Source organism: Eleginops maclovinus, chromosome 3, assembly GCF_036324505.1.
Source record: "Eleginops maclovinus isolate JMC-PN-2008 ecotype Puerto Natales chromosome 3, JC_Emac_rtc_rv5, whole genome shotgun sequence".
Lineage (NCBI taxonomy): Eukaryota > Metazoa > Chordata > Actinopteri > Perciformes > Eleginopidae > Eleginops > Eleginops maclovinus.
This window is the reverse complement of record NC_086351.1, coordinates 14586585-14609482: the sequence shown is the minus strand read 5'-3', so window position 1 is coordinate 14609482 and position 22898 is coordinate 14586585. Positions and strand designations below refer to the sequence as shown.

The 22898-nt window shown below is 39.3% G+C and overlaps 4 protein-coding genes across 6 annotated transcripts in view; 3 read left to right on the top strand and 1 right to left on the bottom strand.

Moving 5' to 3' along the window:
* kdf1a (keratinocyte differentiation factor 1a) overlaps positions 1-3640 on the top strand; it is a 4126-nt gene extending 486 nt beyond the window's left edge. The window contains exons 2-4 of the mRNA XM_063880248.1: positions 162-1216; positions 1581-1661; positions 2928-3640. Of these exons, the coding sequence (XP_063736318.1) occupies positions 181-1216; positions 1581-1661; positions 2928-3013 (1203 nt within the window). The 5' untranslated portion in view covers positions 162-180 and the 3' untranslated portion in view covers positions 3014-3640. The remainder of the gene's footprint in view (positions 1-161; positions 1217-1580; positions 1662-2927) is intronic.
* A 982-nt stretch (positions 3641-4622) lies between these two features.
* On the bottom strand, positions 4623-6538 carry nr0b2a (nuclear receptor subfamily 0, group B, member 2a). The gene is made up of 2 exons (XM_063880249.1): positions 5894-6538; positions 4623-5771 (listed from the first exon to the last, which is right to left on the bottom strand). The coding sequence occupies exons 1-2, from the start codon at positions 6426-6428 to the stop codon at positions 5530-5532; spliced, it is 777 nt and encodes a 258-aa protein (XP_063736319.1). The 5' UTR covers positions 6429-6538; the 3' UTR covers positions 4623-5529.
* Positions 6539-12805: 6267 nt separating this feature from the next.
* On the top strand, positions 12806-15451 carry gpatch3 (G patch domain containing 3). Its single transcript, XM_063878547.1, has 7 exons — positions 12806-13250; positions 13493-13944; positions 14045-14219; positions 14599-14658; positions 14743-14864; positions 14948-15075; positions 15196-15451. Exons 1-7 carry the CDS (start codon positions 12830-12832, stop codon positions 15377-15379), a joined length of 1542 nt encoding a protein of 513 aa, XP_063734617.1. The 5' UTR covers positions 12806-12829; the 3' UTR covers positions 15380-15451.
* A 612-nt stretch (positions 15452-16063) lies between these two features.
* Positions 16064-20516, top strand: gpn2 (GPN-loop GTPase 2). 3 transcript variants are annotated; one of them, XM_063877855.1, is made up of 6 exons: positions 16064-16139; positions 16624-17106; positions 17509-17665; positions 17809-17969; positions 19687-19817; positions 19975-20516. In XM_063877855.1, the coding sequence occupies exons 2-6, from the start codon at positions 16687-16689 to the stop codon at positions 20045-20047; spliced, it is 942 nt and encodes a 313-aa protein (XP_063733925.1). In that variant the 5' UTR covers positions 16064-16139; positions 16624-16686; the 3' UTR covers positions 20048-20516. The 3 variants fall into 3 exon arrangements, with proteins under 3 accessions (XP_063733925.1, XP_063733915.1, XP_063733933.1); XM_063877845.1 differs by having other exon boundaries at positions 16074-16139; positions 16578-17106; XM_063877863.1 differs by lacking the exon at positions 16064-16139 and adding an exon at positions 16194-16215.
* The last annotated feature ends 2382 nt before the right edge of the window (positions 20517-22898 follow it).

Below are 22898 nucleotides of genomic sequence, written 5' to 3'. Positions count from 1 at the left end.
ACCATTGTCATCATTTCCTTGGAGCTTTCTGTACTGGCAGCCTTGTGTTTACCTCATAACGCAGGCTATCACGGTGTGTTTAATTCTGCAAGCCTCTGTGGCAACAACAAGGAGAGGTTAACACCTGGTTATTATTTCTAAACATGCTTCTCCCACACCAGGTCCCAGGTATTCTGAGCCATGCCTGGCCACAGCTCAGGGGCTCCCCAGGCGTCCCACCAGCACAAACATCACAGCTCCAGCTCAAAGTACCGACAGAGTCGGACTATATCAAGGGACAGCACGGCCAGCCAGGACTGCTGCAAGGATCCTCATGTGGAGCATCGACATGAGCATCACGCTGACCACTCCCGGTATTCAGACAACAAGTATGGTCGGAGCAAAAGCCACCCGCGAAATGGCACTGCTCGGGGTTCAGAGACAATAGGATTTATTCCTGGTTCGGCAGACAGCACGCCTGCCAGCAGACATGCCTGTGGTTCCTGTGCCTCCATGGGCTGGAGTGGCTGTAAGGCTTTTATCTGCTGTATACTGACCTGTGGGTTTTATGGCAGCAGAGAGCCCTGCCTGCCTGTCAATGAGAGCTCCACAGACCATCACCCCAAAGCAGGCAGTGAGCCTCACCCTCCTAATGGCATGGCGGTGACCAACCTCACCTGTGGGATCCCTTTGGAGTCCAGCAAGTCTACCAAAGCCTCTAAGTTGCCCACGAGTGACAGTTTCCGCTACCCAGATGTACGCATCGCAGGTCAGACGGTCAGGTATCAGGTTGCTGCCCCCAAACGAACCCGTGTGCCTGGCAAGGGGGAGAGCCAGCGGCCTGTCAGCAACACCAGCCTGTTGTCCCGTGATGACTATGACTTGGATGACCTGAGTGAGACAGGCACTGACATTGACTCTCTTATCACCAAAAAGCTGCTGGAGCTTTACGCCCTGCACCAGATCGACCAGCTAGCCAAGTGTACATCTGACTCCTCTTTCTCCCGCAAGACCAACGAGATCAGCGAGCTCATCTACAGCATCGCTCAGGACTACAACCTGGAGGAGCAGGAGGCCGAGTGCAAGCTGGTGCATGGGGTCATCCGCATCAGCACGCGAAAGGGCAAAAGGAACAAGAGCCATCAGTCGACAGGGCAGCATCCCAACGGGAGGAGGGATGGGACCCTCCCCGATAGCGGAAATGAGACCATGACCAACACTTTAGTTAGCAGTGACTGTAAGAATGCCTTACAACACTTATTAAAGCGTTTAAATGTATTGTTGGTGCTGTATGAATATATGTATGTTTATAATATACATTTATAATCTGGCTGCCAGATACTATACCAATAATCTGATCCGTCTTCCCTAAATGACTCATAGTGTCTGTTGGAGCGCTGCTTTTGTTTGGCTTATAGTTTTTTTATAAGCCCTAATCCAAAGGTAGTGACCTAGCAGTAATTGATTCATCTGAGGCAAGTTGATACAGGTGATGCACAGTCTTGGCAAAACGTGTTGCATAAGAGACAAGTTGACCGGATTTATTCTTCAATGAGTGTTCATTAATGTGTGCTTGCGCTCATTTTGTCTTTCATCCCCAGCTTTTTTTCCAGAGGTCAAAGTGTCGGAGCAGACGCCATCGGATGAGCTGGCGAGGAAAATGAGACATTACAGCGGGAAAAGTGAGTATACGTGGGATTTTTTTTATAACAGTGAAAACTAACCTTTATCCTGATATAGGCCATTGAATGTCTCGATAACTATATTAATTTATAGCCTGTTTTCTGTTAATAGATTACATAAATAGTCCAAAGGGCAAAGCCTGGTTATGTTTAATTCTGTGTAAATTAAATATTTGGCATATGAGAAGTACAGAGTAGTTTTTCCATTCAATTAGGACTTGTGCAAGGGCTTAATGACCATAATATTGAAATTGTAGAGAAAATAAATAACATTTTCAGCTAACTACTGAATAACATATAAAGTTATCAGATAAATCAGTGGTTTCACTGTCTGACTGAGTTTGATCCGATTTTCTGAGAAATATGCGGTGGTATTTACTTATTATCAATTTAGGCAATATAAATGTGCATCACAATATATCAATATTTGATTTAATCACTTTATAATGCCATCGAAAATTGATTTTATCATATTGAATTATCACCATACATGCATGTCTTTTGAGGAATTATTTGTTGCATAAGAGCGTACAAGCATGCGGTTAGAGATATTGCAAATGTTCTTATTAATTAAATGCAATGTGCTGAGGGAGATGCAGTCTTATTTGTCCCTGTCATTGAGGTATAATTACTACCTCGGTGGAGCAGTGAGTGGTTCAGGTCTTTGCAATCCATTGTACCGGCAGCAGCTGTTGGCATTTTCTCCCCTTGTCTCTACTTTCCTGTAACATGCCATTCTTTAAGCAGTGAAAGCCCCGCATTCCTGTCCTTTTCTCTGCATATTCCAATCCCTCGCTCATTAGCTCCCCCCCCCCCCCCCCCCACCTCTTCATCGGCCACCTTACACCTACCTATCAACCTGCCTCATTCTCCCCTGCAGCTCAGCAGTCATGCTACACCACTTGCCGCTTGCAGCAGATCGAGTCACATTAAATATACCCCACATAATGCCCCATGGCACATTATGTAATTTTGGCCCACGACTCTGGTTAGGGAGGGATTACTGTGCAGCAGCCTGTTCTCTTTATTGTTGTTCAGTGGAGAGGCGGTTAAAAACCTGGGGTGTCCCGTTACATGTCTTTGAATGAGGGTACACCTCATTGTGTTTCCTAAACTTTCACATCATGGCCTGGGAATGTAATGTCGTCCCAGGTTAAAGTTTTGTGTGTCCCAGTTGTGCATCTACAGTGTTGTTTATCTTTCTATGACTGCTACTGTACATTTCTTTGATTTTCAGTGAACTAAATTAAGCTCTTTCTTTCTCAGCGTATTCCTCCAGCACCGCCACAGCCTACTCGGCCTACCATCATGACACCGAAATAGACTCTTCAGGTGTTCCTCTTATTCTGTGAAAGGTGACAGACAAAAAAAAGTGCCTGTCCTGACAAGCAATGTAGCCAACTAAATGGACAATGTTATCCCTTTGCTGTATTCGTTTGTTGCTGTTACTAAATGGAGCACCTTTTACCCTGGGCGGTGGTACTTCTGCTTTTAGTGGTTTATGTTTGCTATTGGAGTGTCATTTAATTTCATGGACCTTTTATCTCTCCAGCAAGTGACCCACTGAGGAAACAATTATGATTGTACAAAGCAAAAGACAATGCAGGTCTTTTTTTTAATGAGTGCAGTGTTTAAAGTTGTTTTGAGAAAATGAACCATGACTACACTCCTTGCAATCTAAGCAGTCAGGCCAGAGGATAGAGACTGATGGTAGACTCTAACCGTCCTCATTCTTGTCTGTGATTGTGTATGCAAGCCATTGTGCGTGAACCGTATATATGTTTGGGTTTATCGACTCCTGCCATTAAGTCTCCTTGATAGCATGTTTTGTCCTGAAAACTGCATCGTTAAGCCATACTTTGATGTACATATTTTTTTTATCAATGTTGCTCTCTGGGTTTTTAAACCATTTGTGGCTATTTGGCCGTAGTTTTTTTACTCACTGTTTTTAACAAAATAAAAATCTCCATGCTTGTTTATTCCCTTTCTGGTGCATTCAACAATGAAATGTTTTTTACGTATACAATAATGGCATTCAACTTATCTAGTTGGCTTACTGCTTGCAGAGCTGGGTTTCAATGTTCTTTCTCCACATAAAAATAATCTATTCAGTGTCTCAGTGTAACCATCTCCATTTGCAATTTTCTCTCATATATATATATATGTCCTTTCTTCCAAAGATGTTCTAATGCTTAAACTTACTTCTCCTTTTTAACTCTTGGAATTATTGTTGTCAAGCTCCTCTCCCTGAGGTCACAGTGTTGCAGCAGGCAGCCTTTTCCGCCTTCAGCAAAAGGAACTCGTTTGGCTGGTTCTGACAAAAAGGAAATAAAATCCAGAGGATTGTCTTTGTCATTGGTTGCAAAGGGAAGAAGCAGTGCACAAATCTAGAACTGATTCTTTTGGTTAAAAAATAATGTAACTTCATGGACCATAATGTCTGTTGATGTATCTGTCAATTAAAATACACTATTGCTATTAGCCACAAAGCAACACAAAATATGAAGATTGCAGAATTGTAGGACTATGGAACACCTTGTAACAGCACAAAAGATAGCTGCACCAGCATCAAGAGAAGAATTCTGCATTCTGGAAAAAAAGGGATTTATCACCATATTGGAGAAGATTTACAGTTTTTTTTTAATTAAAAATACTTAAAGTGCATTGAACTACTAACAAACTGTACCAAATGCTAAGCTTTTATAGTTTGTGTTGCAGTAGCCCTGTGTAACCCCGTTTCCTCTAAATCGCCCCCGCCAGCACATTCCTGTTTTACCTGTATGAGGTGTCAAGTAAAGGCTCACTGTTTCACAACTAGCATACCACAGGATAAGACTAATCAAGAGGGCTTGTTCTAATCAAATGTAGACTGCAGATTAATAAACTCAGATTTGATTAAAGGATGCTTTATTTAGCATTCAGATTTCCCTTTACTGAATTTTCTGTGTGGATCTTTTATTTTTTTAAACAACAATGGCAGGTTACATTTTTCACTGCGTCTTCCTGATCATAGCTTTTATTGTAACATGAGAAGTCCACTTTTTACCATGAGAGGGAGACAAAGTACCTAAAGTAATGCTTTAACATCTGTGACATACAAAAGGGGTTTTACTGACTAGATATATACTGTTTTATATATAAGTCGCTTGACCTTTGCGAAAAGTGGTTATCACATGAGTTTAAAGTCTCGACTGGAGAGGAAAATACTCACCTCTGATATATTGAACTCACAGTTTGGTTTCAGGACAAGCTGGTAAAACGAGAAGGAGAACACGGCATGCATGAATCAGATGTGGTTTCTTAATGTGGGTTTAAGCAATACCAAAAAAGTATGACCAACTTTCTCAGTGTCACATTACATTTTCAAAGACGCCTCTGAATTCAATTAAGAAAATAACCAGTCATAATGTTTTACAAAAACATTTCTAAGTAGGTATGCTTTATTCAAGACTCACCTCTCAGGGCTTAAAAAGAACATAAAATACACAGAGACAAAACATCAATATAATGTTCATTTACAAAAATATATTTATTAGAAAAGTTCTGTATATGTAGACATATTTACAACATTAAGAAAATATCTTCCACAACAGTGGGTACAGTCTTTCAACTTCAGTGGATAAAAGATTTTCAGTCTGTAAAGTGACCTGAGCTTCAATGCAATACAAGCAATTCATATTCACCAATTCACAGTTTTATTGGCTATTGTAATTGCTTTTTTTTTTGGAGTCCACTGTCAAGAAAATTCTTCCATTTAATGAGGAAACATTGTTGAGGTTTGTCAGCGAGAAGTCCTGCATCAACACTGTTAAGACCATTGGATTTAACTTTCTTCAGAACATCTAGCAGTCAGTCCACCCGTCCTCGTCTATCGGCAGAAGAGCATGTCCGCCAACAGCTCTAGCAGATCAGCCTGGCCTATTACGGGTCGGAAAAAGAGTTCAGTGATGAGGTTAGGTGTGATGCTCTGCAGCATGGAGGCTGTTAGGAGGATCCGGGCAAAGCGTTCCTGATCCCCTGGGTGAAGGAGCTGGACCATCGCGCTGAGGGCATGCTGAGCCTCCTGCTGCAAGCCTTCAACAAAAACTGCTGCCTTTAAATATGGGACATCTGTGGAAAGTAAAGACAGGAAATGAGACACTGTCACATACATGTATAATGCAGTTTTCTTACTCCTGGGAACCAAGTATTTGTTTATTATTTCATACTTTAATAGACAGATGAATAAATACCTGGATTGAATATCGTGGTTCCTTTGAGGTATGCATACTCCTTTGGACTCAAATCCAAACTCCAAAACTTTTTAAGGCAGGACCTGAGTTTGCTGACCCCCGACATGGTAGGCTGCTCCCTCTCCATATCGAGGCTCTCCTGGCGGTTTAGGAGAATCCTTTTCAACATGCTGTCCGCAGGTGTGTCCGTCACCTCAAAATTCACTTGCTCCTGGGCCAGACCCAGAATGAAGAGCGGTGCCCAGCAGCTTTTCAGAAGTAAGAACTGGTCATTTGGTGGCATCTGGTTAAAAGCAGGTAAATTCTTCATGAAATGAACAGTCTTAACCAGAACTGCTGACGCTTCTTTGCAGACCTCGGAGGGCCTTTTCAAACACACTGTCCTTCGCAGCTCACAGTTGCATCTGTGAGGTATTGAATTGTAGTTGAAGCAGTTTTGGTTTGGCTTGCTGTTATCCATTTGGCTCAGGATGTTGAACAGGATAGGATTCGAAAGCCTGTCGCTGCTGGATGTACAATGACACCTGTTATCCATTTTATTTTTTAGTTATAGATTGTTTGAGATCTGTGTAGTTAACTTTTAAGAGACCTCTCAAAGGATGGGCTCTCCAAGAGCTAGTGAGTACTGCTGCTGCATCTTCCAGTGTCCCTCGTATATATAGGAGCAACCCAGCCTACTAAGCGGACCTTGACTTGTCAATAGACTCTGAAAAACAACCATGTGCTCTGCCAGATGACTGATGGCATAACCCTGGGAAACCGATAAGCTTTTCTCAATGAAAAGGAGCTGTTGGAGTAATGCCTGGATATCAACAGCAGGGTAGGGCCTTATCTTGTAGTCGGTGTCATTAACCCAGGCAGTACCAAGCTACCAAGGACTGCAGAGGTAATCAGGCCCACGCCGTGTCCCTGCACCCTGCCAGCACACACCTGGGAACTGGAAGGAGGCCAAAGCAGAGCGGGGGCATTGACCTACAAGTTATGTCCTCATGAGGTGTAGCAAGTCCTTTTTTTTCAAATAGTGTGTCTTGTTATACTCCTGGATCAGGACTGGAATTTTGAAAACCTTATTGGCATTCTTAAACTGCCCTTTTACCTTTGATATAAACTAACCCTATTAAATTCATGACTTTTACCCAACAGCTCTGGAGATCCAAAGTCAGGATTTTAGTACACTGACTGTATTTTTGCTAAACCCCAAAGACCAAGAAATTTGAAATCTATTCAATTCCCAATTTATCAAATCTAAAAAAATATTTACAAAAAAATGTCAGCTTATGAAGTTAAACAAGTTCAGCATGCAAACGGCTAACTGTGGCTGTACACAGTGATGCTTTAAACTAAATACTAACTCCATCATTCAAACATGCTTACAATTGTAATCTTAACTTATGGATGGAACTCTAAGCAAGTGTAATGTTTACCATATTCACTTTCTAAATTGAACATGTTAGCATGCTGAAATGTACTAGTTAGCATTAAGTTCAAAGCACAATTGAGGCTGATGGGAATGTCAAATTGAAGATTGGACCTGATAACGACTCTAGGATCTAAAAATGTATAATAATAATTCTAATTTTTCCAATTCAGTATGAGGGGGACATGGGTGTGTGTCCAAAATGTAATGGCAATCTATCTATGATAGTGTTTAAGACATTTCATAAAAAACACAGGAAGTTTCAGGGGATCCCCAAAAGCAGTGCGATTGATCCTCCCGAGTTTCAGAGCAACGCAGTAGATGTTGAGATATTTCAGTCCAGTCAGTGGTGGACAGAATTGTGTATTTTAGTAAAGGGCTTTTTCATTTGGCAGGATCATATCAGATAGATGCTGTTTTTATCCCGACTCAATTAAAGTTGGCCATTCTTTCAGGGATTCCAGTTTATGACATTTATAACAGGCGGCAAAAGGTCCCACCTCTCATTTAAATGAATTTACTCTAATTCATTATCTCCCTTGTGCCTGGCACGGAGGCTTGAGACTGATAAGCTAATTACTTTATTGTTTTCATAAATAAACAAACTTCTCAATGTTAATAACAAGCTTCTTTGGATTTGACATACCAGTGCACAGGGTAAATTAGTACACCCCCTTCGAAAAGTAACATTTTAAACAATATCTCAATGAACACAAAAACATTTTCCAAAATGTTGACAAGACTAAGTTTTATATAATATCTGTTTAACTTATAACATGAAAGCAAGGTTAATAATATAACTTAGATTACACATTTTTCAGTTTTACTCAAATAAGGGCGATGCAAAAATGAGTACACCCCACTGAAAGTCTCTGGAGCAAAGCTAAATTTTAGACTACAAATGTCTAATTTAACAATAATCAACCACAGGTGAGTCTAATTATTCATTACACAGGTGTCCAGCAGACAGTTGACTATAAAAGTGTGTTACTTAAAGAAAACCCCTTCCCATTTCATGTTGTTAGCAATGGCACCACATGGAAGAGAAAGAAAATAATTTCTTTACACCGAAAAGGTGAAGGCTGCAAGAAGATCAGCAAAGCTTTACTTATCAGTCAGAATACCTAAGGAAGTAGAAAGCCATACTGGGGTGATTATTTCCCGTGACACAATATGGCGTACACTGCAGAGGAATGGCATGCATGGGTGCCGCCCACGAAGGAAGCCTCTCCTAAAGCCCAGGCACAAAAAAGCCTGCCTAGAGTTTGCCAGGGCCCATGCTGACAAAGATGAAGACTACTGGGACTCTATACTCTGGAGTGATGAGACCAAGATAAATGTTTTTGAAACTGATTGCTTCAAAACTGTATGGCGTCGCAAAGGTGAGGGATACAAAGAAAAATGCATGGTGCCTACAGTGAAACGTGGGGGAGGCAGCGTCCTTATGTGGGGTTGCATGAGTGCTGCTGGTATAGGGGAGATGCGTTTCATTGATGGCGTCATGAATTCACAGATGTACTGCTCTATACTGAAAGAGAAGATGCTACCATCACTCCGTGCCCTTGGTCATCGTGCACTTTTCCAACATGACAATGATCCTAAACACACATCTAAGGCCACTGTTAGATTTCTGAAGAAGAACAGAGTGAAAGTGATTCAGTGGCCAAGAATGTCTCCTGATCTGAACCCAATTGAACACCTATGGGGAACTCTGAAGAAACAAGTTGAGCATCACTCTCCATCCAGCATCCAGTCTGTAAAAGAGGTCATTCTTGAAGAATGGAAAAAGATTGACGTAGCAAAATGTTTCCATCATTATGGAAGTATCAGAGCAGGATGTGAACCAAACCGAAGTGGGGTCAAGGTCAGTTCATAAAGTGAATAACTGCAATAAAGAGATTACAAACCAGACACTACTGGCAGCACCAGTCACCGAATGTTTGCTTTACTTCATTGGAACCTTACTCATCCCTTCAGAGAATTGTCCAGAATGTTATAGCCTCAATTACTCTCCTGAAGTGATTTCATTATGATACAGTGATTATTCATGTAATAGGTGACATATCTGTAATGTAATGGACCTGAGCTTTGAATCCATGACAAAACTAGCTGCGTTATCTACAAGAATGTGATCCTTTTAGTTTTCAGTGACCTGTAATGCACTCAGGCTCGATGAAGTAGGCCTACTGTTGTAAATGTTTGCGATAAGGCTCGTGTTTATAGAGGTTAGGAGCAGGCAGAGACGGACACGGAGGACAGACTCTTATCTTCACCAAGACAGTAAAAATAAAATGTCCTTCATTCTATAAATGGAGCAACTGCTGTATTCTGAGTTCAAGCAAGCAAAACAGTGCAGGTCTGATGGAGCATGATGTAATGACACTTAAAGAGGTCCAGGCCTTTTACAAAGTTATTATTGACTTTAAATGTATAAAGAAAAATTGCCTGTAATATAATTTTCAAGTTAAATAAATAATAGCACAACCAATGCATCATTCTGAAGGTAATTGTGTCAGCATAGCAACATAGTTTGCGTTTCCCTGCCTTGGTTTTCCCAGGTTAATGAACTCTGTGCTGGACTGACACTTTGTTCAGTACATTACATTTAACCTTCACCTCTTGCTAATACAGCAGAGGTACATTCGTCTGGATCTGTTTTCACAAGGTCAGGAACACAAAGGTCACAGTAACTCTGCTGGGGTCATTTGCAATCCTTGGGGAAAGATATTAAGATCATCCTGGAATTTGAAATGTGGGGAATTTAGTTAGCAGTAGAGTGTATATACAGTGTGTATATATATATATATATATATATATATATATATTTGATCTTTAATTACTAGACCACACATGTATACAGTCAATTTCTAGATGCAAAAGGCTGCACATACATTTTCAAACCATTCAGTTTGAATATTTTTCCTGAAAAACTAAATTCATAAATTGAAAGAAACATTTACCTTGCCATACTGGAGAAAAAAGTCCGATAGATACAGATTGCAGACTTAAACACAATCAAAATAATTGGGCTGTTTCACAAATAAAATTTTGTTTTGAAGTGCAATCTCTCTCTCTCTTTTCTTCATTTTTTTTGCAATGACCTAATGTACTGTACTGACAGATGTTGCTCTGATGTTGAATTGGTATAACCTGGAAAAGCAAACATACTAAATCAACATAACACTAAACTCCAAAAAAATGTGGGTCCTGACCAAGAGGTAATGTTTTTGATAATGAATGCATTTTCAGGTTCTACTGCTCTTTAGTTATCCTTTGAGTCGATATGAACTTAAGTATATATGTTTAATAAATATATCTATATCTTAAATATTGAGGCATTTGAGAAGGTGTTTTGTGTAAGTTTGAAATAATTATGCTTCTTAGAACCCCTAACCCTAACCCAACAGCACCAGAATAAAAGAAAGTCCCAAACTTTAATACTAGAACTGCATCTTCACTTTATAATATGGGGAGGCTGTGGCGAAGTGGGTCAATGCGGATCAAGAAAGCTCTGGTTCCAACCCCACTGAAGTCAGCATTTCATTGTGTCCCTGAGCAAGACACTTCAAAGACATTTTAATTGCTCCCGTGGGGATTGCCCACAGCATTGAATCTATGCCTAACAAGGGACAAGTAATGTAATATAAATGTTCCAAAGGCCAAAATCTCCGGTGCAGTGACTCATCATGATTAGTGTCTTTTGTGACCTGGTGAAATAGTACTTCTGGTATTTTCTTTTCCCAGCCTCATTATAACTGTATTTTATTCTATTTTACAGCATGGACGGATATTTGGTGTATCTATTTGTGATACTGGGAGGGCCTACCTGTGTACAGCAGGGCCTTTTAAGTGTATTCCTATTCAAAGGTTCCTTCAGTAATTTGGAGTTATTCATTCTTTGAGATTATGGGCCTAAAAAGTAATATTGAGTTTCTAGTTCTCCTGTAAAATCTGTATATTATCTGTAAAGTATTGTTGGTTTTTTCATCAATAGTTCCCTATATGACACTCGTGAGTATTAGAACGGGCTTCCAAAAGTTATGGTTAATGCACAATACATGTGGGACAAGTGTAAAATGTAGTCAGGATCCAGACACACGGTTCCAGTTTTACTGCCTATTACTATCAAAACACACACCGATAAAAGCTGAGGTGAAGGCCAATGGCAGCGTAAGCTTCAGGTTAATGACCTATGACAGAATATGTTTTTTCGTTGTCTATAAAAAAGTTGTGGAGTAATGGGAAAGACTCATATTTTTCCTAAAAGAAATAGCATGTCTTCAATGGGTTACTCTCATATTATAACTCAATTTTACTTACATCTAAAATAGATATGTAAAGTTGTTAAGTTAAGATGTCATCAATATCACTGTTCTGCTCTGCAAAATGATTGTTATTACTTTATGTTTTTAAAAAAATTTTTGTCATCAATACACATACAGTCAAACTATCAGACATGGAATTCATTTGAGAATGTGATATGATAGTAAATATAACACATTTTTATGAAAGATAAAAATAGCGCTAAGCCAAACCATCCTACTATATTTGAGAATGGACATAATAAATATAAATCTTTATACCTTTTCATATAAAACTCTGTTCTTGTATTTTGAGGTTCTTGTATTTTACTTAAGTATTTAACAAATATTTAAAGGCTAATGTTGTCCCTTTTTCTCAATACACATGTATTTTTTCCCCCAAAATTAGTAGCATAATGAGATTATTTATACAAAATATATATTAACTAAAAATTGATGATGAAAAGTATGATGAATTAGGCTACCCAGCAGTATGTACCGTTGCAATTAATCCCTATAATTGTGCATCAGGCTATTTTCCCTCACAAAGCAATGCACACTCATGTATAATTGAGTGATATTATAACTATTGTTCTGAAATTAAAGGCTTATATTCTGCATTTAAATGCAGAATTCTCACTTTATAAAATTAGCTTTTAAACTATTTTTAAACTGTATGTTACTCCTTTTAGTTAAGTAAATTAGTCATTCCTGAATCATAACAGAAATACAAATTATAATAACGAGAGTAAGAAAGTCATTAAAAGACTGTTACAAATCGACAATATGTAGTTTATCAAATATATGTCATTAAGTAATTTATAAAACTCATATTTTGAATAAGTGACCTGGCCATTTTTTTACATACTTCAAAGGTGATATTATGGTCAAAGATGTTGTTTTTTTGTACAGTTAATATTTTCAAACCAAGAATTTAAACAATATAGTATCACTATTAAATAAGTATGATTAAAAACGATTGATGTATTTAACAAATATTCAATCTGAAATATGAAACTGTATTTTTAATGATATGTAATTTTTGTATTACTTTATATGTCTAGCCTTTATGTGATTTTCTACAAGATATGTGATGTTCATAATGTCATCGAATAAATAAATACAAAAACAAACTAGCTTTGTGTGACGCCGCCGGAAGCGGAACTGACGCTATTTCGTTCCGATCTGTTGACGTTTAATGTCCAAAAAAAACCAAAGATGGCGGACTCTGAAGCCGTAGCTGCCGTGTATTTAGCAATTAGCAACATTCCTGTTGCCTTTCACTCCGCAGACCTGAGAAATTATTTCAGTCAGTTTATAGAGAGTGGAGGTTTTCAGTGTTTTCACTATCGACATCGACCGGAGCTTCTCAGGGAGTCCGAGGGGTCCGAAAACCCCGTGTGTGATGACAGTGAAAATGGCAGAGAAAACAGCTCCCTGACAGAAAACAGCTCGGTGATAGAAGACAGTTCCTTGAAGAAGCAGGCGGTGAAGTCCTGCTGCTGTATCGTCTCTCTTCATGCTAAAGATGCCGATAGATTCGTCAAGATGTATGCGGGGAATCACTGGATTAACTCCAAGGGGAACTGGCTGGCTAGGCGCTGCGTTATTAAAAGAGTAAAGGTTTCACACGACAAAGGTTAGTGAAAACCCTATTTCATACATGGTTTGATTAAAGGCAGGCTCGTTTTAGTAGCTTTTCATACAAACATCGTTTTGTCTGGATTAGACATATTTCTGTTGTGCCATATTAAAGGGACACCCCACCGAATGAATTTGAATAACTTTGAAGAACTTGAATATTACATAAACAGTTCCATTATTTTCAACTACGACACTGATTTAGTGACTTATTTCAAAGGCTCTTTTTTTTTATTCCAGATGATGGCTCATTCCCCTATAAATCGAAGTACGAGCAGCGCCATCGAGTGTCCTTAACAGAGCGTTTCACAGAGGCTGACCTCAAGAGTTTATCCGAGCTGAATCCCCCAGCTCTGATGCAGAATGGCAATGTGGGCACACCGGTGAAAGTCTTCCTCCAGCTCATCCAGTCCTGCAGACTCCCTCCGAGACTTATCCGGAAGTTGGGCCTCATTTTCCCCAAGACTGGCTCCAACCGCCGGTATGGCAATGTACCTTTCCAGTATAAGAACAGTTGGACACTCCCAGCCACAGAAGAGACTATATTCACAGCTGCTGGACATGAAATCTCAGGACCCGGAACTTATATTGCTCCATACTCCGGACGGAGGCTGCTGGCTGATCGCACACAAACAACAGAAACTGATGAGCCGCAGGAAGAGGAGGAGGATGCACATTCAAATGCAGATGATGTGGGTTTGAATCCATATATCATTATGTTTATGTCAAGTAAACATGAAAATCATCATGCCTTGACTGCTGTTTGATCATTTTTCATGTTGTTGGTTGTAGGATGATGACTGGTGTGAGGAGTGGGAACGCCATGAAGCTTTGCATGAGGATGTCACGAGCCAGGAGCGAAGCAAAGAGAGGCTGTTTGAGGAGAAGATCGAGCTGAAGTGGGAGAAAGGCGGCTCAGGCCTGGTGTTCTACACTGATGCCCAGTATTGGCATAAGGAAGAAGGAGGTGCGCAATACAAATATGCTAAGAAAAACTGTTGATATATATATATATATATATATATATATATATTGATATATATACCTGTTGAATATACATGTTTATATATGAATGATCCCATATCAAGGTCTCTTAATGCTGTTAACACATAAGCCAGCATGGTTATGGGAGGTTCAAATTAGCTGGTGTTGTTTAGTTTAAATCTGACAGCATATTTGTTGTATATTGCTTAATAAGACAATTAAATTCCACTCTATTATACACGTTTAAAGATACATTTTCAAGTGTACAAAATGTACTTTGATATGATTTGAATCATATGATAAATGTATATGGTTTTTGTTAGATTAAATATCAATAACATTTATTCCTTTTTATTTTTCAGATTTTGATGAACAAACGACAGATGACTGGGATGTTGACATGAGTGTTTACTATGATAAAGGTATCTCAAGTTTTACATCTTTGATAACACCAAATATATCCACGCAGGATCAGATTTTCTTTAACCAGGATCTTCCTCTCTCAGATGGAGGTGACATGGATGCCCGTGACTATGTTCGGATGAGGTATGAAAAAAGGCTGAGGGAGGGTCTTGAAGACAGATCTGGACAGAGTCAATCCATCGGCAGCTTTGAGAAGTACACTAAGGTTAGGAGGCGGCCTTTAATTTACTCCATCTCTTTAACCATAGCTTATATGAACAGTGTTCTCAATATTGTTTTATTTTGTAGGGCTTTGGCCGTCGTTTGATGGAAAAACAAGGCTGGAAGGATGGTGAAGGGTTGGGAAACAGTCAGATTGGGATTCCTGACGCCCTTGAGAGTGACGGCCAACATCCCAATTGTAAAAGGGGCTTTGGGTGCGTATGAACATGAAAACTGATTCAACAAAGTAACTGCATATGGTATGTTTAGGTATGCCAGTGATTGGATACTGTTTGTAGACCTCTCCTGAAGTCAATGTATTTTTTTTTCTGCAGGTATCATGGAGAGAAATTGTTCTTGCAACCTGTGAAAAAGGCCAAAACAGATTTTCATATATCTACAGTCTATGACAAACCTAAAAACCTTGATGGAGGTGACACCTTGTTAAGACGTCAACCAAACACTAGTATGAAGTACAGAGGCTGGCAGCCAGGTGGCATCATTGGACCCCGAAGATGAAACTGTTTTATATAGATTTTTTACTCATTTACTTTTCTGACTGTTATATTAAAACATTTTCCAAACCTTTCATTACACTTGTGCTGATTTTGTCTTTTTATATTTCTATGTTATTCCTCAAATGACTGACTAAATCCCACAACAAATTATGTTCCTATGTTAATGGTTCACATATGTATGGAAATGTATGAAATGTATTAATAATGTTATAATAATAATATGTCTTAGGCTGAAATATAAAAACCGCAACCACATAGGTAGTGAGTGGGAAAAGCAGTCTTTTTAAATAAAAACAGCAATACTGCAGTGTAGAAATAATCCAATGCATATCCATTAATCCGTTGCAAATGAAATGTCCTCCTTTTCTTTCTTTTTTTTACCCATTAGAAGTAAAACAGCATGAATATGACTATATATACCAGGTATACATAAGTATAAGTATCTGTAACTCAAGTCAGATAACAATGGTGTAGTGGAAGAGAGAAAAAGTAATGTGTGGCTCTGAGGTGTAGTGGAGTAGAAGTATAACGAAGCATAAATCTAAATATTTAAGTAAAGTACAAGTACTGCAGAATAACTTGAGTAAATATACTAAGTTCATTTCTATCACTGCGCTGGGGTTAGTGTAGCATTCCTTTCAAATAAAAAATATTTTGCTCTTATTTTGAAATCTCGAGTACGTGACCCGGATGTGCTTTAGGGTTATTTAGCTAGTTAGCTAGCTACCGCTGTACGCATGCAAACAGAACGGCGGCAGACGGTAAATATCCGTCAATACTTAATACATTTGCAAATAATAGTCTACAGTGTCGTAACAGAAAATGTACTTCACTTCAGTAAGACCTCTATATGTTTAAACATACACATTAACTTAGCTAAAGTTTGCAGTCTTTAATAAATAACTTTACTGTTAAGTTAACCTGAGTGTGTTGATGATGCAAATATTTATTTAACATTAACATTACTCCTGCCTAGCTAAGTATGTGAGGTTTCTGTCAGACCTATTGAAAAACCCCGTCACTTTTTTATGTATATATACACATAATTTATGTGTAGCCCACTTCAAGCCAAAAGGATGCTAAACTACGTTAGATTACGTGTTTGCCCCCTGAAGTTTCAGGATGTATGATATTCCATTATGTTAACAGAGTCAACAGGGATTACAATGTAAAGTAACTTCTTGTGTCCTTTTGTCCAGCCTCTTGCATGCTAATAATCTTACACTGGATGCTGCCACCCTGCAGGACATCCCATGTGGACCTCTGACTTCTGGCCCCATCTAATGTGATTCTCTCCAGTCGCAAACCATGTCAAGCCAGACAGGAGTAAAGCCCTCCCTACGCTTCGGCCAGGTGGTCATTGGACCCCCAGGCTCAGGAAAAACCACCTACTGTCAAGGAATGCAGGAATTCATGACTAGCCTGGGACGCAAGGTGGTTGTGGTCAACATGGACCCTGCAAACGACACACTACCGTACTCTTGTGCTTTAGATATCTCAGAGCTGGTCACTTTGGATGATGTGATGGAGAGCTTGAAGCTCGGGCCCAACGGTGGGCTCCTCTACTGTATGGATTATGTAGAAGCAAATCTGGACTGGTTAGAGAATAAGCTGAAAGAGCACAGTGACTGTTACTTCCTGTTTGATTGTCCAGGACAAGTGGAGCTCTACACACATCAGAGTTCAGTAAAGAATATTTTCTCACAACTGGCCAAGTGGAACTTCAGGGTGAGATTCTTAAACATTCAGGAATGTTTTTTGTGTTATTTCCCCTAAGTCTTACACTAATGCTTTATCTATAAAGTCATCATGTGTGTACAATAAGTTAGGATAACCTTTCATTAATCCCAAAGTGGAGATACTGCAGTATTACAGCAGCAAAGGGGATAGGGCCACAACATGACACATCGCTTACAAAAAAGAGACAATTAATAAAAAGGCTAATATAATAAGTATAAAGTAATGATTTGATTTACATATTTGCACATTTACGAAATGTTGCTATATCACAGGTTGTTATTAATTGATACTGCAAAGGGGAATTGTCAGTTTTGGCATGTGGAGAGTACTGGGAGCAGTATTCTATTGAATTTTGATACAAGTTCTCAACCACCTTCTCCCTTCTTTAAGCTCACTTCAGTGCACCTTGTGGACTCTCACTACTGCGCTGACCCGGCAAAGTTCATCTCTGTGCTGTGTACTTCCCTTTCCACCATGCTGCACGTGGAGCTTCCCCACGTCAACATCCTCTCCAAGATGGACTTGATTGAGCAGTATGGCAAACTGGGTAAGTTAAGGGCTGTTGGCTTTACCTTAAACAAAATAAATGTCAACACACTCAAAAATATTACAAATAAAGACACAGTATTCTTATATTTGCTGGTCAGTGAATTCCCCATTTTAAATGTGTTCCTGTCTGTTCTTGCACAGCTTTCAACCTTGACTTCTACACAGAAGTCATGGATTTGACATATCTTCTCGATCATCTGGCTGCAGACCCCTTCTTTAAGAAATTCCATCGTCTTAATCAAAAGTTGGCCGAAGTCATACAAGATTACAGCCTTGTGTCCTTTGTGCCTCTTAATGTGCAGGTATTATTCTTGAATGTTTCAAATGCTTTCCTGTTTTTTATCTATAAGAATGACCCTCAGTCTCAATATATCGGAAACTGCTGGTGGAATATGCTAGCCAAAATGTCCAAATATATGTAAAATATGATTCAGTTTTTAAAAGTTGTTAATTGTTAAAAGGCTTTCCTGGTTCCAGAAAAGGATTGGGTGGGTCATGCTAATAAAGGGGGTGAAATTTACATGGCTGTCATCAACCTTCTAAATTACAAATATGAGTATTAATTCATATAAAATTATAAAGGTCTATAATGTGACTAATATTTAGGTAATATTTTCTCTAACACATCAAGTTCTATGCATGCTCTGCAGCTGTTTTGTAATGCCAAAAAAAAAATGTCCTCTCTTTCTGATCAGGCACTGATGATGATTTGGCTGAAATAAAATTAACAGAGCTACTGTGTATTGCAAATTGCTAGTAATGCAACTGCTCATTGATAACAAATGTCAAGTCTGCTATTAGCTTAATCGAAAACCCAGCCTGACCAGTGTCTGTGTTTGGCACAAAATAACAGAATGAAAGATTTAAAGTAGTTTTTTCAGAGTAATACATGTTTTGTATCCATTAAGACTATATTTAATGTTTTGAGTGTAAGCTAATTCGAAAACAAATATTAATTCACTCTTTGTCTCGTGAAATATATTTTCAGTGTAATGATGCAAGGCCACTGAGAGATGTTGAGTGGATAGTCTAATAAGAATTCCTTCATTATACTTTTACAGAAATGTTTTAGTATCCTCTGAATATTAGTTTTAACTAGCCCCAAAATGTTAAACTCAAACATTTATTCCCCTATGTAAAAATGACTCCCCTTTTCGAGACATCATCAAATATCACTCATGACATATTTCATCGTTTCAACAAGTTCCTCATAAATCATTTTTAGCAGTTGAAAATTGAGCACTAGATCAATACTGTGCAGATGGATTGGACTGTTCAAAGGGAGTGGACTGTCTGCACACTGTATTCGTTCCCTGCTATTATGTTTTCATGGAGACTGATATGATCCTGTGTGAGGAGTCTAGATCGCTGTGCCATTTCTGCCTATGATACGAGTAATATATACAAATGGCAGGTTGGCAGTCTTGTTTCCACAGTGGTGAGAACGCAGTCTTGATGCGTTTTTAAGTTTTCTACCCCCTTTTAAGTTGAGCAGAAACTGGTAACCGTGGTTACCAAGGGTACTTTAAGACAGCAAATTTAAAAGAACAAAGACACAACACGTTTGACCTTGAGAGGGGCTAGATGCTGAACTCTGAGCAACAAAGGAAGTTTGGGATTTTATGGCTTTGTATTCATGTGTAGCTTATCTCTCAATACTGAGCATTGATAAACATACTGCAAGGCTGAACAGGCTGCACTGCCACATTTCCGAGAGGGTTTCAAAATCTTTTTTCAAGCAAATTGCTGTCTGCAGTCTGCTCCTGCTGTAGATCTGCCTTGTAGAAAAACAATAGGAAAATAGAATAAGGACATATGAAGTTAAATCCCACATTGACTTTGATCTGATTTATATACTGTTTCATACTGATTATTTAGAAACCATGAATATAATTAAACAGCACATTATCAACGTTTCAGGGAACATTTTTCAGCAAATCTTGAGCCATCTGGCAGTTTTAGTGAATTCGTACAGGGAAAAAGCCCTGATCTCGCATTCTTCTCTTCTTTCGTTTCCAGGACAGAGAGAGCATGATTCAGGTCTTACGGGCAGTGGACAAAGCCAATGGCTACTGCTTTGGAGACCTGGAGGAGAGGAATCTGCAGGCCATGATGTCAGCTGCTGTGGGGGCAGACTTTCAGTTTGACTCGTATCCTTTTCGAATCGCTATGGTGACTCACTGTGACTCATGTGTTTTAAAAACAATCCTTGATATTTGCAGGAGATCGTAAAAAGACTAATGATTTTAAATCAACAATATACTTGTAAATGTACCACTTTTACTGTTTTCCTTAACAGTTCTTCAGTTCTCTTGGAGTGCAAGAGCGTTATGTCGAAACCAGTGGAAATACTCTGGAGGAGGAAATTATGGATCTGTAAATTGAAAAGCCCAGATAAAAGGACAAAACTGGTTTTGCCTTTTTAACTTCAGTATACAAGGGGAGTCTTGGCAACATCCATCTAACTTGGCCTGAATTCTGAGCCTCTCTGCGAAAGCAAAGAAGAGATAGGAACTAAATTTGGGTGCTGTCGATTCTTCAACGTTGCACCACACGTCATAAAATTCACAATGAGGACAACCGAGTAGGGTAAATGCAGAACTTTTCTTCAGTTATCATCGAAAGGGGTGCCTTTATCTCCAATCAATGCCAATACATTTTCAACAACCCTCATTTAAATTCGGATTTGTTAGATGTTTATGTTCACTATATTTTTCAAAACAGGTCAAATTTCTGTGGCTAAGCATCATGGGTCAGTCACACTCATTCTGAAACAATAAAGTGACTGCATTGTTTGTGTCTTTTGGGAATGAATGAACTAAAAAAATAAAATATTCATGTTGTTACTACTTGCTGTTTGTTTTTAGATTATTTAATTTTTTTCGAATTGAAGAAATATGGAAAAGATAATACTGAAGATTGTGACTTTCCTCTTGTGTATCCTCCTGCCATGTGCATATATTAGTGCAGAGTACATCTGACACAAAGCTACAGAGTAGAACATCCCCTTGATATGAAGAGGAATATAATGGAAGTTGACATTCAGCAGTGCCTCAGAGATACTAGTGCAATTTGAGTGTGTGCATGCAGGGGATAGATACATATTAACATTGTTTCTAAATAACATTTTAATATTCTTTGTAGGACAAATACTAAACAGGTTAAGAACCAACCAATTTGATTAGATGTTATAAGTCTTAAGAAGTGTTTTGAAGTTCGAACAAATGTAACACTAAATCCTGTATAGTATAGATTGTATAACATTTTTTACATTTATTATAGCATGATGAAAAATAGGCAGAGCTTTTCTGCTCAGTACAAAATGTGGGTTGTGCTTCTTTGTGGTTGAAATTCAATTAATTTAAAGAGCCACGGGAGTCTTAAAATTACTGCTTGACAAAGGTTCAAGAAGCAATTTATAACAAAGACGATTCAGAAACATCGCCAACACATCAGAAGTAGTGATGACTTTGGCCAAGAGCAAGTGCTTGTATGTAGGCCCTGTCTTTTGTCCAGCAGATGGCACATGAGCTTGCGAATCCTACTCCCAGATCCACAGAAGTCTGCTCCAAATGTTCCCTGCAGCCAGAGCACAAAAATTAAGTCAGGCGGGGAGAGGAAGCTACATTAAATCTGTTTCTGCACAACTGGCCCTGTGTCTGGTCCCTGCGATGGAAGACTGTCTTTCTCAAAAACCTACTAAAACTCTCTTTTTAACTTGGGAGATGACTTTGTTTCCACTGCTGCTCTTATACTCTGTCTTTACTGTGAAACCCAGTTTAAAACCCCAACATCCGCATTAATGAATGTGCCTCATTAACATTACAATTCAAAAGTCTAGACACTCACACAAACATTAAACAAGAGGCTTCGTGTGAGAATGAATGTACTTCTCATGCACTGCTGTATTCATTCTAAAATAAAGCGTGATCCACTTTGCGAGCTCTCACTGATGTGGGAAATCACATTAACCCTTTATGGTATGATGTGGTGGCTTTGAAAAAAATGATATGTGCCTGCAAAGCTCTGTGCTCGCAGTGCATGAGGGGGTGTGTCAGGCAGAATGTTAAATTGTGTTCCAATGTTTGTACATGTGATCAAGTATGCCTGCTCACTGCTACTTCCTGCCTTTTTCCCCTAGAGGTAGATGTGTGTGCGAGTGCATGTGTGATAGAGCGAGAGAGACAGTTTCTGTGAGTGTGTGGTGTGTGTGAGCGAGAGGCGGTTTGTGCGCGTGTGTGTGTCCGTGTTCGTGTGCGCGTATGTAGAGAGTGAGAAAAGAAACCAAAAAGGCAACCACGTCCCACTTACACCCAAAATCTGATTTTTAATCAACTCCAAATCGAAGAACAACATGTCTTAAAACCCTTAAAGTACATTTGCATTTATTTTTTCTTTTTTAAATTACTCCCTCAGCATAGCAAACAGTGTACACACACACACACACACACACACACACACACACACACACACACACACACACACACACACACACACACACACACACACACACACACTTCGCATTACCACCCCCTGCTCAATGCTGTGCACACACCCTGTGCATTTTGTGGATGCCAAAAATGTCTGCTTCATTTGACTGAGGAGAGGCGGGGGACAAATGCTCCATTTTTCTAATTGTTGGGAGACTTTGAAACTGTTCATGCATCCTCTGTCTGGTAGATAAGGTCTGGGTTTTTTTCTTTCCCTGTACCGCGTAGTTCAATGTTAGTAGGGTGAGAGAGAGCCTGTGAGCACCCATCCCCCCACACTCAGCAGAGGAGTGTTTCTGCTGGAGTGAGAGACAGACAGAGAGGAGAGGGGGTGGTAGAGGAGAGCAGAGCAGGCAGGGGAGGGAGGAAGAGGGAATGTGCATTGGTAGTCTCGTTTGCTGCAAGGCTTCCTTCTACTCTGTAAAAACCAGTGTGTGTTGCCTTTGCTTGCCTAAATACCAGTCAGAAACACTGTTGGAAATCAACTTTAAACAACAGTGTACAAAAGCCGATTTCTGAGCTTTAATACATTTATAGAAATGACTACTGCTAATATCTCCCCCCCATCTTTTCCCCCCAAGTATGAATTAGTACTGAGTGTATGTGTGTGTGAAAGCCAGACTACCTGTTTCATTTAATAACCGTCTTGCAGTATGAGCAGTACAACTCTTTACATTCGCAGCTGTGCCTTACACATACGTGCAACACCACACATAAGTAAAACATATAAATTGTCCCACG